Here is a 16,272-nt window from a genome sequence, read left to right as displayed (position 1 = left end):
TGCCTAGCCAAAAGACTAGCCATGTGGCACATAATAGGGGCCTGTAAAGAACAGACATGCCTTTAGAGCCTATGATCCCTAGTGTCATGCATTAGCAGCTGTTTAAGCAATGAAGTACAAAGTTAAGGGATAAATGGTTAATTTTCGACATGGAAATAGGTTAATAGTAGAAAGTTCCAAGTACTGTACTAGGACTGATTTGACTTTAATATATTTACTCATGATCGGAAAAGAAAAAGAAAAAAACAGTGAAGTAGCAAAATTGTGCTTGACACAGTTATTTAAAGACTAAACATTCTGAGAAACCTCAAAATGGTCTAACAACATTGGGTCAGTAGGTAACACAATGGCAGCTGAAATTCAATCTTAGACAATTTGTTGTTTTATTGTTTTATATTTATATTGCAGTGGCACACAGATGCCTTAGTCAGAGTATGGTACCATTCTGGTAGGTACCATGCATGTAGAGAGAGAGACACACACATCTCTGCCCTGAAGAGTTTATGGTCTAAGAAAACAAATGGCAAACCAAGATTAGGCAAGATGGAGGGTGGAATATAATCACATGTATACAATTTTTATATACATTTGCAATTTTTTGACATTATAGATAAAGAGGCAACTATCCCCAACTATGCCTCAACCTAGCTATCATTAATTGGCTGGTTTCCTATAGGCATCACATAAGAGGTGGGTCTTGAGGAAATAAAAATGCAGAGCAGGTAGTGTCCCCATGAATCAGTTCAGGGAAGGCAAGCTAACACAATGTGGGAAAAAAGAGTGTCTTATGAATCTGGAATGACCATTACATCACTGCCTTGTGTACTGGTGTAGGCTTTACGGTGTACCAGAACGAGTAGGAACAAGCACATTCCCAGAGATCTTCTTGGCTCGCCATCTTTTCTTCTCTACCTCTGAAGCAGGGATCATTGTATTAGGATACTGAAGTTAGTAGTAAATGTGAAGATGAAATGGTATTCATTTTAGGATTCTTTCTTTATATAATAACTTCAAAAACCATTCTTTTCTTACTATATAGTATAATTTTTTTCCCTGCTGTTTGGTATTTCCATTTCGTTTTTGAACACTAAATGTTGCAAAATCCATTCAATTTGTACTATTTTCCCCATAATTTTAAAAGGGAAAAATAAAAAAAAGTTTCTCAAGCAGCATGCTAATGCTAAATGTAATATTTGTAAATAAAAAGTAATTTGCACAAGTAGATATTAATGGGTTCTTTTTGTTACAGCTTGTCTGGTCCCAGTGAAACAGCTTTCTGTGAGCAAGAAAACCATTGTGATTTTAGAGAATCTGGAAAAAGCTTCATTATTTGATTTACTGGGAGACTTTCTGACACCTCTTGAGAATCGTGGTTCTGAGAATCCTTGCACTTTTCAAAAAGGTATTAAAAACAAAGTTGAGTAGAGAAATATTTTTTATAATAATACAGGTTTAATATAATAATGTGTGGAGAGTTTATTTTGAGGATTAAGATTCTATAGTTTTGTTGGTTTTGTATGTAATTTCAAACTATCTGTTCTCAACTGTATGTGAGAAATGTTAGTTATTTTCTATTTGTAATTTAATTGCATTTATTAGAAACATATATAATGCTGCTTGCTTTTAATAATCACTTACGTAGATTGTAGGAAAGCTTTTGATTATTGCAGTAAAATGTCTTTTGGTTCATTTTTAGCAAATGGTGTGCCTGACGCATATTACTTTCATGAGAACTGCTTTCTAATGGGGACAATTGCAAAGTCTCGTCTCCAAGGCTCTGACTTGTTGGTTCAGCAACATTTCCGCTGGGTTCAACTAAGGTGGGATGGGGAACCAATCCATGGCTTGCTTCAAAGGTTTTTAAGAAGGAAAGTTATAAATAAGGTAAGAAACACTGAAATTGGCTACAGTATTTTGTTCAGAAGAAAGTATGCAGTGCTATTGCCGAAAGAATAGCCAGGCACATAGTGAATTGTTCAGAAAAAGTGACCCTTTTATTTAAAAAACTTGTGAGCATACAATATCATAACTATTCCACACCAAAAACTACACTAAAATAACAATGATATAGAACATTAAAAACAAACAAAAGTCAGTTTGAAGGATAAATGTACCATGTGTATAAATATAGTTGTTAGTTAATTAGCATGACCTCACTTGATTGGCATAAAGACATAGGGGTGCCACAGACAGTAGTAAAGATAGTTACCTTTTGTTTGCAAATATCTACATGAAAAAGGTCTCTTTGAAGGTGTTTATAATCCTGTAACTGTACATGGTAATAGAATATGAAGCAAAAATAGAAGTCTTGTCCCAGAGAGTCTACAATCTAAAGATGTAAGTGGATCTGATACAGTTAAGTGTCCTGTGTATCTCTGCTAGGCTTAACAGAACAAAGGGTTTTCAGAAGCAATTTGGAGAAAAGGAAGGGCTTAGCATACATTGAAAAAAAAAAGTTAACATCATTCTGGGGTGTATTGGCAGGAGTGTTGTAAGCAAGACACACAAAAATAATTCTTCCGCTCTACTCCATGCTAATTAGGCCTCAGCTGAAGTATTGTGTCCAGTTCTGGGCGCCACATTTCAGGAAAGATGTGGACAAATTTGAGAAAGTCCAGAGAAGAGCAACACAAATTATTAAAGGTTTAGAAATCATGACCTATGAGGGAAGATAGAAAAAAATGGGTTTGTTTAGTCTGGAGAAGAGAAGACTGAGAGAGGACATAACAGTTTTCAAGTGCATAAAAGGTTGTTACAAGGAGGAGGGAGAATACTTGTTCTCCTTAACCTCTGAGGATAGCACAAGAAGCAATAGGCTTAAATTGCAACAAGAGCTGTTTAGATTGAACATTAGGAAAAACTTCCTAACTGTCAGGGTTGTTAAACACTGGAATAAATTGCCTAGGGGGGTTGTGGAATCTGCATCATTGGAGATTTTTAAGAGCAGGTTAGACAAAAACTTGTCAGGGATGGTCTAGATCAGCGTTTCTCAAACTGGGGTCTGCGGACCCCTGGGGGTCCCCGACGGTACTCCAGGGGGTCTGTGGGCCCAGCTGATCAAGTCCTCCCTCTACTACTCCCCCTCTCTCTATCTCCCGGAGGCTACTGAAGCCAAACAGGGAGATTTTAGGCTCTAAAAGTGCAGCAGGGCTAAGGCAGGGCTCCCTACCTGCCCTGGCTCTGTGCCACTCCCGGAAGCGGCTGGCACATCAGGGCTCAGGGGTCTCTGCACACTGCCCCCGCCCTGAGCACCGACTCCACAACTCCCGTTGTCCGGGAACCGTGGCCGCCTGAGGTAAGCACTTCCCAGCTGGAGCCCACACCCCTCACCCCCTCCTGCCCGCCAACCCTGTGCCCCAGCCCTCTCCTGCACCCAGACTCCCTCACAGAGCCTGCACCTTGCACTTCCTTCTGCACCCCAACCCCCTACCCCAGCCCAGAGCCCCCTCCTGCACCCAGACTCCCTCCCAGAGCCCACACCCCTCACCCCTTCTCCCTCCCAGAGCCCATACCCGGCATCCCCTCCTGCACCCCAACCCCCTGCCCAGTCTGGTGAAAGTGAGTGAGGGTGGGGGACAGCGAGCGATGGAGGCGGGGGGATGGTGTGAGTGGGGGGGGTTGGGAAGAGGTGGGGCAGGGGTGGGGCCCTTGGGGGAAGGGATGGAGTGGGGGCTGAGCGGGGGGGGCATGGGAAATCCCCAAAATTTTAAATCAAAATGCGGGTCCTCGAGTTGCTAGAGTTTGAGAATCACTGGTCTAGATAATACTTAGTCCTGCCATGAGTGCAGGGGACTGGACTTGATGACCTCTTGAGGTCATTTTCCAGTCCTAAGAATCTATGATTCTATAAATTGGAAGTTTGTTCTGAGCTGAAAGGCAGTATGGAGTAAGATATACATGAGTAGGAAAAAGACACAAGAGGAGGAGAAAAAATTGAGTATTAAGAAGCAGGTGGGAATAAGGGCAGAGATAGGCAGGAGCAGAGTTGTGGAATTCTTTGAAAGCTATTTGGTAACAGATAATACTAACAAGATGGCAGCCATTGCAGAGTTGAGAAATATGGGGGTTTGGAATGGGAGCTTGGTCAGAACATCTGCAAAGGAAGATAACCTTGGATAGCCTGAAGAAGAACAGGTTGCCATCAGAGTAGAAAAGATGATCTGTTGTTCAATTCCTGGAAAAGACAGGGAATTCAGAAGACCTATTGTTCAATTCCTGTTTCAGCTACAGGCTTTCTGAATGATCTTGGTTAAATCACCAGTCTTACCCGTGTGCCTGATTTCCCTTTACCTGTTAAATGAGAATAATGCCTCTCTCCCTCAGAGAGGTGTTTTGAAGATAAAATCTATTAATGATTATGAGGTGCTGAGATGCTGTGATGAGGCAATATTTATATAACTTTTTAAATTAGACAAATCATTCTGATGCTAAAAGTGGTGCTTGTAGCATGCCATGCTTGCTAAATCCACTTGTGCTTAAAATTGACTGAGAAGCCTTAAATAGTTTCACTATCCATTGTGAATTTCCTCAAATTACTTATTTCAAAAGGCTAATTCCTTTCATATACTTTTTTCTGTGTGAATTGTTTATTTTTACAGTGCAACGGAACTCTTAGAATTTATTTTAATACGTGAATTTTTGTGATTTTTTTGGTCTGTGAATTAAAATTTAGTAGTGTATTTTCCCCTTCATGTCTGCCATTGATGATGAAGATTATATTTACACAGAGAGTAAAGACAAGGGGTAAAATGTTAAGAGGCTCTTAAGTCCTATTTTCAAGAGTCCCGTTTTCAAGAGTGACTTAAGCTCCTAAAGGCCAGATTTTTAAAGGCACCTGTCTGCATCTTTAGGTGCCTGAATACCTTTAAAAATCTGGTCCAAAGTGTCTCAATCAATTTTGAAAATGGGACATAGGTTCCTAAACCACATAGTGGTTAGTGTTAAACTCTCTTTCATAAAACAACCTTTAGGATTGGATGCCTGTTAGTTGGCTTGGCTGCAGGTTTCCAGATTATACCTGAAGAAAGATCTAGGACTGGTTTTACACTGGAGACAACTTGTTTGGGGAGCAGGAGGAGGCCATAGTACAGAGAGTGAAGGAAAGAAAGGCCATACGGCATTGCTCTGGACCTGTGTCTTGCTCTTTAGTTCCTCCTTTGGAGGGAAGGGAAGGGAAAGACCTTTCTTAGACAGCTTTTACCTCATCAGTTGGCTTCAAGGGAGCTCAGTACTACTCAGCACAGAACTCTTAGCCTCAACAATATTAGAAACCAAGAGTTCTAATCCCTTTTTCAGCAAGCAACAAAACCTGAAGAGTTTAGCTGGCCTGTGACTACCAGTAGCCTGCCAGAATCTACTTCTAAAAGGCTCCCCATCTACTTCTGATGTCTCTGGGGATCTGATCACTGGTCATCTCCTTGGCAGCTTGGCTCCTGACATAGCAGTGATCTTTAGTGCACGGATGGTGCATTTGAGGGTTGGGTGTGCACTGCTCATTTTGTGTGAAGACTGCGGTTTGTGAGATTCAGGCCATTGTTACTTGTCTCTAGCTTTAAAAGTATAGAATCATAAATTAATGCTGTATGACAGTGTGCATAACTGTTAATGAAAGAAAATTGTTAATATGCTTTTCAGTTTCTGGCAATCTGAATTTTTTCGAATATTCTGTTTTAGAAAATGAGTTCAAATCAAGCATCTGGTACAGATCTGTTCAAATCAATGGTCTTGGAAACATGTTGAAATTCTGGTCCTGTTGAAGTCAATGGGAGTTTTGTCACTATCTTCAATGGGTCAGCATTTTACCCAATATCTTTACAGGAATTTGCAAATGTTTGCTGCAAATATAGTTTTGGATCACAGAGTTGTATAGTAGTTAGATTTAGAAGAAAAGGTTCTTTCTCACGAAAATAATTCCTTTTTATCTACTGCCCCAAAACAAAAAGTATGTCTTGGTTGAAATATCTATTTTGGGTCTTGCAAGAAAGAATAGCTGCAGTACATTGGGAAACAAAGCTACAGAATTAAATTAATTTTAATAGTAGCAAACAGTCATAAATATATTTATATTATGTCACTTTGTGGAAATGTCACTTTTGAGTCCTCCTAAATAATAGTTAGATAAAATAAAATAACTTTTTAAAGATGTTTTTTCCACATTGTTGTTCCAACTTCTGTTTCTATTTGTACATAAATATGTTAAACTATTTGTACAGAAAACAAAATTGATTTCAGTTAGTCTTCAGATTGAATAACACACTGAGGCTGCCTTCTAGGGATGACCATGATCAGTTAATTCTCTTTTAAGCACAACTTGCACTATCTACCTTAAGTCTAAAACCTTAAGGTAGATATAAGATAGATCAGGGGAACAATTTTGACTTTTCAGTGAGAAATTGAAAAATAAAATGTTTTAGCAAAAAAAATAATTTCAATTTGGAAATGCTGCCATGATACCTCATTGCTCCCAATTTCTTCTATAGACTGAGCTCCTTGGTTGGACTGCATCTCTCATGATGCTCTGTGATCTCTCCTCATGGTGAGGAAACCATTTGCATCCTCAGTCTCTGGCTATGGTATATCACGGGAGATGTAGTCTAGCTGGGGTGCCAGCCCATCAAAGACAATGGGGACATAGGGAAACCAAACTACAACTCCCATGAGGCACCACAGCAGGATATTCTAATTGAAATATTTTGTGTTTCTTCTTTAAGTGTCCTATGTATATTCCCATCCATGAGATGCTCCAACCGGTGCAGCTGAACAGTAGAACCCTAGTTAGCAGCAGCTATTGGAACGGTTACATGCCTCCCGCACCTCTCCCGTCAGTGAATGTTGAATGTTCCAGGGCAAGGGTTCAAAAGAGACATGGCGCTCCAGCCACCTCCGTTCCTTCCAACTGTGACCAGCTGAACAGATCAGGAAATGCTCCAGGGAGCTTATGGCTCTGTACCTTGTTAGCTAGATAATAATTTTATAGCTAGAATTAGTAGTTTGTTAAATAGTATTAGTTTAAGTTAGTTGTAAATCTTTGGTTTTGAGATAGCGGAACCAAAGGCTAAAAAGCCTGGTTTTAAAAGTTGTGTGTCGTGTCCAGTAGTGTTTCTAGCACCCGACGAATGTACCAGATGCCTGGCATGTTTGGATGAGGGACACTCAACATCAGAATGCTCAGTTTGCTCGACTTTTATAACGTGAGCAAAAAAAGGAGACAAAACAGGCTTCAAGCAATTTTATTACAAGAAGCATTGTCAGCAAAACCACCCAGAACTGAGTGAGTGAGTACAAAGTTCAAACAAATCTCAGTGACCAGCATCAGCTCTAGGCAAGTCTGCAGGGAAGAACAACAAGTCCTCCACCGTAGTACCAAGTATTAAAGGATCCATAAGTGGGAAGGATCCAAAGAGGAAAACTACTGTGGTGTTAGTCTCAGTTTCCAGAGCCAATCCACTACAAAAGGAAATCACTGTTGAGGTGAACATGAGCGCTTAGTCCTCATTGGTGTCAGCCTCTTTGCAAAGAGCTAGTCCACATGAGAGAGACCCATCTGACCAGAGGGTCTTCAAAGAACTTATCCTGAGTACAGATTCTCATGGTAGAATAAGGAGACATTCTTCTTCGGATCCAGTCATGTTGATCCAAATGAGGCAACTCTGAAAGCAAGAGCTATGGAACCAATGAGGCAGGAAAAAGATAAGTCAATACCCTTTTACTCTGGGTACTGGGTCTCTTAGCATCAGTCACCTCAATGACCCCATATGCTTATCTTTGGATGTGAGACCTGCAATTCTGGCTAGCAAGAAATTACAAACCAAGCTTTGACAATGTGCATTGCAAATTGGTAACTTCACAGCAGGTGTTAACAGCACTGATGTGGTCGACGTGCTGTAAATGTAACGATGATGAGTATACCTTTCAATCTCCCTCTACCATCAGTACTATTTACCTCTGATGCATCTACACTGTGATGGGGGCTATTAGTCATAACTGTGGTCACCAAATGAAAAGAATCTGCATATCGGTATCTTAGAACTGAGAGCAGTCAGGTTAGCTCTAATGTCATTTCTGACTGAGACTGAACACAGGATACTTCAGGTTTTGACAGATAATGTAACAGCATTAAATTATCTGCACAAAGAAGGTGGGACTTATTCCTTCCATGACCATTTTTCCTTGGCTAGACATACTCCAAGGTTGGAAAGTCTCATAGCTGTATTTGGTGTAGAGGTATTTGTGAAGCTGACCTCTCTCTTTGGAAAAATTGGGCTGAGACTATCCACGAAATGGCAATATTTTCCAGTCACTAATAACCTAGCTTACATTTGATCTAACAATTTAAAAATGAGAGGCTGCCTAGAAATGAAAGTAGATGACCAGTCTGCTGAACCATCAAGAGTCACTTAACCACACTTCTCTAGCTCAGTTGTGATTTTTTTTTTTGGTCCAAAAGTTATGGCCGCAGTTTGTTAAAGTTGCTGTTTGAGGTGCAGGTGTGTGTAGGTGGATGGGAGGTGGGGCATTGTGTAGGACTAAACTCTGACTAGATGTCAAGTTGACAGTAGGGTTCTTTACCCTCTAACAGGGGTTGGATAACACCTCCACCCATTCCTCCAGTCCCCAGAAAGGGTGAGGCGGGGGGGCAATCCCCTGCACCTTAAAGTCAGCCCCAGCTCAGAGATCTGTGGATGCCCTGTAGGTGGCTGACACCACTGGTGCTCTTCTCTCCAAGCCCTTTAGGAGGCACAAGCCTCAGCCCGCACCCATCCCCACTCACTGAGGCCTCCCTAAGCCTGTCCCTTGGAGTGGGTGGGGAGACAATGGAGGAAAAGTCCTCAGGGTCTCACAGGAGTTGCTGCTGCTCAGAGCAGGCCCAATACACACCACTGGGTGGAGCTGGAACTGTATCTGGGCATACTGTGAGGCCAGCAGGACTGAGTGGAAGTGGCAGCACTTGGCAGAGCCAGGGGCAGGAAGCAGGGCGAGCCCCCCAGGGACCTTGGCCAGGCTCCATCATCTTCCTTATCCACCACTTTCACTGCCCCTACCAGGTTATGATGGAGGGGAGTCTGGGCCATATTTGAGTGAGTGGCATTGCAAAAAAGTTGTGGTGAATGTTGAAAGTAGCAGTTTACCTCAATAAAATCGTGGCCTGTGATTTTCTTACAGCCTGATGTATAACATAGTAAAGAATCTGTCTACGTTAGCTACATGTTGTGACTAAAATGAATTCAACTGGTGGAAAATATTTTCCTAATTACTTGGTAGTGCCAAGAGTCCAATCTTACCTACAATTTGAAAACAAAGAATCTTTGCCATACACAGTGAGATGCATATTGTGGGACAATATAAAATAATCGCAGTGCATACCTTTATTTGGCTGTATTGTTAAACAAAGAGGAGAGAGATTTTATTTTTTTGATTTTTAATTTCTAAGCACCAGGAAGAGATTGTGATCCTATGAGAACCAAGTGTTTTACTGCATGTCATTTTAAAATTAGCACGTTTTGCATTTTGAATATAAACCCTCTAGAGCCAACAAGACAGTTCAGCATTCATGTGATCTTAGCACCTGAGCTTCATAGGGATTTTCACCTTCACAGATTTTTCATTTTCACTAGGAATACTAACATGCAAGTTATTTAAGTCCAGATGCCTAGATATCATGAAATGTTAATTAAGGAAAAATGTCATTCCCAAGTGTATCACTCTTATTTATTTAAAAAAGAACCTGCATGTTTTATAAATCTGTGTAAGCCCCAGCTTGTCAAAGTGAGGTTACTAAACAGTAGCATCAGTCATCTGTATGTTATTCTCTGTAGGAATACATAAGCTTATTATTATTTATATCATTGTGCTTTGTTTCTTCTTTTGCGCGTGCGTGTGTGTCTGGTGGTAATTGTAACTTGCACGTTCTAGGTCACTGGAGCTTTTTTCTTTGACTATGTTCACAAAGTTATTTGAGCTCTTTGTTTCTATGAAAATGTGTTTAATATATGTTTAAGGCAATAAGATTTAATGCAGCAGTTCAGGATACTCGATAAAGATTTGGTCGTCTTAATCTTTCTTTTCCTGATTATTTAGATGAGGTATATTAAGTGGTTTTGAAATGTACCTGATTTTCACAATGGGCAACATGCCAAAGAGCTGATCCCTTTCCTTCCTGATAAAGGTATGAAATTATGTCAAACCCTTTGTCTTTTCTGTCTTTGTAGTTCAGAGGTAAAGTGCCCCTTCCATGTGATCCAGTGTGCAAGATCATAGACTGGATTCTTGCTGTTTGGCACCAGCTGAACTCCTGCTTATCCCGTTTAGGTGCACCTGAAGCACTCATAGGGCCAAAACATTTCTTCTCTTGTCCGATGGAGCCTGGGCATGGCCAAGTCACACTGAAGTAAGAGTTATATTCCCTGATTGCCAGTGTTAAGGCATAGTGAGGTACTAAAAATATTTATGAACATAATGATCATGTGTTTCCCAAATCCAATAAGATATTTTTATGATCTTGAAAATAGAAGTATCATCTTTTAGTTACAGTTATTAAAACTATGGTGTGCATAGCCTAAAATTAAACAGCCAGTAAAATTGTGCAGAAAACATACAAAGTTTCCTGTTTTTCCTGAAAATGTCACAATTGTTTGGTATGTTAAATCAACATACTCTGCTTCTGAAAAGAGCCTATGTTCCAACACTTTTGAAAACATGTTTGTGATTAATACAAAAGAATAGGGAAATAGCTAACATATTTGTGATTCATAACTGTCAGCTAAAACACACTGCATGGCTACATTAGACAGTCAATGAATCTTCAATTCGTATTTGTTTTGTGCACCAGTCTGGCTACTTGGCATATTCATTCAAAACTCCTCCAAACACATATTGTCCAGCCTGCTTTCCTACACTCTCACTAATGCCACTATTAGACCCTGACTATTAGTCTTCTCCAGATCCTGCCTGGCCCCTGGCTCCAGTCTCCTCTGCCGAGCTCCTGCAGCTGCCTGACTCCTTCCTGTCACTCTGTTATTACGTCCAAAGCTCATTTACTTGCATTTTCCCTCCACCCTCTTCTATCCCAGAGATGTCTCAATCCCCACCAGTGTCTCCCCAAAATATCCAGTCCATCAGTATCCAAATGTGGATTTGGTATCTGCTTGAAGCTTAATGGTTGTTACTGGTTACACAATGAATCAGTTATGACATTGGGCGGGGGCAATATGGAAAAAAATCTGTGTCTATAAAAATCAGTTAAATCTAATCTGGGACCTTAAACACTGAAATGCCTTAATCTTAACTATGTGGTTATTGCATGGCATCACAACAGGACAGAGTTAAAGTTGCTGGAGTACTTTAACTATAAATTTCCAACCATAATGGATTTAGATTTATTTTAAGTGTAACCTTAACTCTGAATTGACTAGTTTTGGGATAATATGCAGTTTTGGGATAATTACAGCATCGCTGTAATGTTGGTTTTTACCCTTAACTTTTTGATATGTACTTTCAACCTTAACTCCATCTTAATGTAGTTTTTGTCAGGGAATAAACAATAAAAGTAAACATAGCTACAATGAATACTTACTGGATATATCTTGCTTGGTAGTGTGGTAATTAATAGTGTTGGGATTTAAATGGCGATAATTAGGTTTCATTGATGGCTCACTGGGTGCTGTTGTTTCAACCTATCCGCCTGAACAGTATGCTCAGCAAGACATCAGCGGCAGCTGTTTTTGCAGCCAGAAGTGTGTTGTACCTTCCTCTTTTGAAAGTGGCAACTTAGGCCTGGTCAACACTAAAATATTAGGCCAGTTTAACTACATCTGTCAGGGATGTGAAAAATCCACACTCCTGTGTGGTGTAGGTAAGCCGACCTAAGTCCCTGTCTAGACAGCTCTAGGTTGATGGAAGAATTCTTCAGTCGACCTAGCTACCGTGTCTCAAGGAGGTGGATTACCTACACCAATGGCAGATTCTTCCCATTGGCATAAGTAGCATCCATACTGAAGCACTGCATTGGCACAACTGCAGTGGCTTAGCATTTTAAGTGTAGACAGGCCCTTAGATTCTGGAGAGCAGAACAAGTAAATTCGGAAGACTCCAGTTCCATGGTTCTTGCTGATTTTCTATGCCCTTGTATTTCTATTGTCCTTGGTCTTGAGAATTAAGTGTGATCTTCCAAAAGGAGTTTTTTGTTTTGTTTCATTATGATGTATAAAGGAGGTGTGAAAGAGACTTTTCTTAGCCCTTTCTTTCCCACCACCCCCCTTGTTTTAAAATTTATACCTTAGAAATATCAAATAGGCTCAAGGCTAGCGTTTGTTTATATTGTAGGACTTAATAGTATCTCATGTATTTGGGGAGCTTGAGCAGGAGATGCCAGAATGAAAAACAGACACAAGGACTGACTTAAGTGGCCAGATGCAACTTTATTAACTTAACAATAGGGAGGGTGTTATATGACCACCCCTCACATACCAGACATTTCACTGGCTGCAGGTTAACAGGACTTGTATCATATAACTAATAACCAAGATAGATGCTCTTCAGCCTACCCTTCATATGCTGTTCACTTCTGTAGCTTGTCATCCCCTGCACATGGAAGGATGTGGGTACCGGGTGTGAAAGGGGACCTAGGTCTGCAAAGACTTCACGTTCCCCTTCTCTTTATAGGCCCAAGTTCATCAGCAAAGTCCCAGGTCTCATTTACCTCTGGGAGCTTATCCTGTATAGCCTTTATCTGCATTATACACTAGCAGCAAGTTGCGACAAACAACATTCCTATATTATCTCTTAATATTATTTGCTATTTCTTCTCTTTTAACCCAGCTGTGCCTCCACAATGCTGTGAGGAAGGCAAAAAAAATCACCAGACTGTTGCCAGTTTGACCCAACGAGGAAAAATTCCATTCTGATTCCAAAAACAGACAATTGGTCAGACCACTGCATCCTGAAGCACAGCTTAGTATACATCAACTACAGGAAAGGAAGCCAGAGCAGTCATAAAGCAATATGGGTCATGAAGTCCTGGACAGGTTTCAAATTTGGGGAAGGAGCATAATAGCTAACTGGTTTCTCCATTCCCTCCCCCATCCCCAGACCAGCAAGGGGCAGGCAGAGAAAGCCTCTTCCTCATGCACATTTCTCTATGCAACTGATATTAGAGGAGCTACCTGCTCCAACTTTCTCTCCTCCCCTTTATTTGGGAGTTTGGGCATCATGCATTTTAGTTTGACCAAACATCATCCCTCTGCCTTGCGCTGATTGGGGAGAGGGTGGTATTTCAGACCTCAAATTAAGGAAGAAGGATATCAAATTTTAATGGAAACCACTTTTCTTCTAACTCTTTGGACAAGCATTTGAGTTAAATTGTTAACAACAATAAAAAATGCAAGCCACTTCCTCTTTTGGTCAGGCTAGCCAAAGATGTCAGTTTCTAATGTTAAAACAAAAACAAATTAAAGGCACAAAATCCGTTTCCCTACCCTACTTGTAAGTCATCTTTAATAAATAAGTTATGTGTAAAACATGTTTGATAACTTGTCCTGATTGTAAAGTTTTCTGTATGCTTCAAGGTGGCTGTCCAAATTATGGAACACTGTCATTGCTCCCAGAGTTCAAGAAGCAATACTCTCCAGAGTGTCTGTGAAGAGACCGTCTGCACTGGGACAGACAGCAGCCAAAAAAAGTCCTAGTCAAGGCCAACAGGCTGTAGTTAAAGCCGCTCTCAGTATCTTGCTAAACAAAGCTGTTCTGCATGGCTGTCCTCTTCCACGAACAGGTAACAGTGAACAAGCTTAGCTAGAAAGCAAGCAGTTATATACTGGAATTTCTTCAGCAGGATTAACATTATTTAATGATATTTTTTTAAATAAATGTAGCACTTCTCATCAGTATATCTCAAAGCACTTTAGAGAAGACGTCAGTACATAACATAGTAATTTCACAGATATGGTAAGTCTTGTGATTAAAAGAGTTTGATCCCATTGAACGGAATAGTGATGAGAAATCTTAGAGGTGGATGCGGGTTAGTTCTTTGCTAACTGCATATCTCTGCCATGGCTGCAATGCACTCTGAGCATTTTTTTAAAATGTGTATTAATATTGTTTCAGATCTGGATAGATGCATAGCAGACTTTAAAGGAGGAAATTTCCCCTTAGCCATGGTTTCAAGCTACAAAAATTGTAATAAGAAAAGAGGAGAGAATGCTTCCTGGAGAAAGGTGAGCACAAGTCCTCGTAAGAAGTCAGGCCATTCATCTTCCCAATCATGGAGTAAGCAGGAGGCAAATACAGAAGGTAAAGCTTGTTATTTGGGACCACGGAAAACATGTTAGTCTTTTGTGATGGGGGAGGGTGTTGTTTGTGAGATGAGTAGATATGACCCTGGAAAGAAACTGGTTTTTATTTTTTTCATGTTTGAACTTCCTTTTAATTCTCAGCAAAAACAAGGTGCATTTAATGTTCACGTCTTTTGAAAATTGTTCAGCTCGTTTGCTCTTTTTCTGGTACTTTTGCAATAGCCTACTTAAATTTATTTTTGTTCTGGTTAAATGTCCTTCCTGTTATTTATAGCACATAAAGTGTTAAATGACACAGTAAGTATGTCAGTTAAATAATCTCATTGTTTTACATGCTTTTTATATATACACAACAATAATGTAAATGGTTATCATAAAAATCAGACATACTTTCTCAATCTATGATCTTTTCACTTTTGCCAGCTAAGTGGAATCAAGCCAGTTTTGGAATTGAATGGGAGAACTCCAAAGAATAAGATAGGGACTGTAGGAAATGATGGTGGAGATGCAATTGGTGGCATTCTTTCCTCTACCTCAAAATTATCAGATGGGCAAAAGTCTCTGGTTTTTAAATTGCAGGGTTTTTTCTAAGGTTTCCTCTTCATTGCCAAAAATAAATTTAAAAAAATCCAGAGTTCACATAGGGAAAGACATTGTATTTTAGAGGTTCTAAGATGTTCTAGGCCAAGGTGTTCAAAGCACCGCAGGCCAGCAGAGGTACTCTGGAAAACGAGACCCACACGCAGCTAAGCAGTGAGTTATTGGCTTTATTGAAGGTTAGTGACACACCTGCAACGGGGACTCCAAGCGTTGCTGTCACGGAGGTGGAGAACCCAGCACACCGGAGCTTTGCCTGGGACGGAGTCCGATGAAGGGGCAATCAGCGAGCCATAATAAGCAGTACACAGAAACAGCTCATGAATATATAATTAGGTACTTTCCTAAGGGGGTTTTCCGCTACCTGGCAACGGGCCATGCAAGGCAGACAAAACCGGCCTAAAACCGGTTACAGTTGGTTCTCCATGTCCTACAGTGACCGGGCGGCCTCGAGAAAGCGGAAGTTCCCTAGCTAAGCCGTAACAAAGTCTTCCGCAGTCCCTTACATAAGAGGTTACTATATAATTGATAACTGGTTTAATGCAGCTACAATAGTGTGGCAGATATAATTAATAAGTGGCATTTATAAATTTATAATGCCTGTCACCCAGAGATCATGAATCAGCCAGTAAATGGTTAACTATAAATTATACAGGGATTGCATTATCCATATGTAAAATCAACTACTTCTGGAATAGAAAAAATAGCATTCTTTAAACAGCACAGAGAGGACACCAGAGGGTGCTGCAACCAAGGTGGATGCAGGTTGCTTGAGCTCTGAAGTAGTCCACGGGGAATCCCTGAACATCATCCCCTAAACCCACCATCCCCAACCCCAAGAAATATTGTGCCTGACTACTGAAACCCCCAAGGTGCCCTCTAGCTCTGCATCTTCCTCTCCAAATCTGAAAACACTGAAAAAATAGAGATCTGCCTCCCTGATTCTGCAAACAAAATGGTGCCTGAATCTGATGGAGCGCAGCTGATGGCTGTATTGCAACAGATGGCTGCAGAGACTGTTGAAATTAAATCTAGTTTCCACCCTACCACTGTGCCTCACATTCAGAGTTCCCTTACATGCTCTATCCAGATGGAATGGGGAAGTAGAACACAGAACTTCTGAAGTGGAAGATAGTCTCAAAGAGAACAAATTCCAGGTTATGAAGAACTGTAATGATATCAAGACTACTGAGACCAAGCCAATTGATCTAGACAGTGGCTCACAACAGTGTAACACAAGAATTGTGGGTGTCCCTGAGGGAATAAGAAAAGGCAAACCCTCTGAATTTGTCCCTAAGTTGTTGGATCTGCTGGTAAATTTTTGTTTTGAAATTGAGCGGGCACACTGGGCCATAGCCCTCCCCATCAGCTCCAGGAGGTCAGCCCA

General features: G+C 40.6%; 1 protein-coding gene across 1 annotated transcript in view; it reads left to right on the top strand.

Moving 5' to 3' along the window:
• CTTNBP2 (cortactin binding protein 2) overlaps nucleotides 1-16,272 on the top strand; it is a 184,566-nt gene that overhangs the window by 146,972 nt on the left and 21,322 nt on the right. The window contains 5 exon segments of the mRNA XM_074942298.1: nucleotides 1,250-1,402; nucleotides 1,697-1,884; nucleotides 10,209-10,387; nucleotides 13,563-13,768; nucleotides 14,101-14,286. Of these exon segments, the coding sequence (XP_074798399.1) occupies nucleotides 1,250-1,402; nucleotides 1,697-1,884; nucleotides 10,209-10,387; nucleotides 13,563-13,768; nucleotides 14,101-14,286 (912 nt within the window).

Source organism: Natator depressus, chromosome 1 (genome assembly GCF_965152275.1).
Source record: "Natator depressus isolate rNatDep1 chromosome 1, rNatDep2.hap1, whole genome shotgun sequence".
NCBI lineage: Eukaryota > Metazoa > Chordata > Testudines > Cheloniidae > Natator > Natator depressus.
The sequence above is the reverse complement of the archived record's forward strand: the minus strand, read 5'-3'. Positions and strand labels throughout refer to the sequence as shown.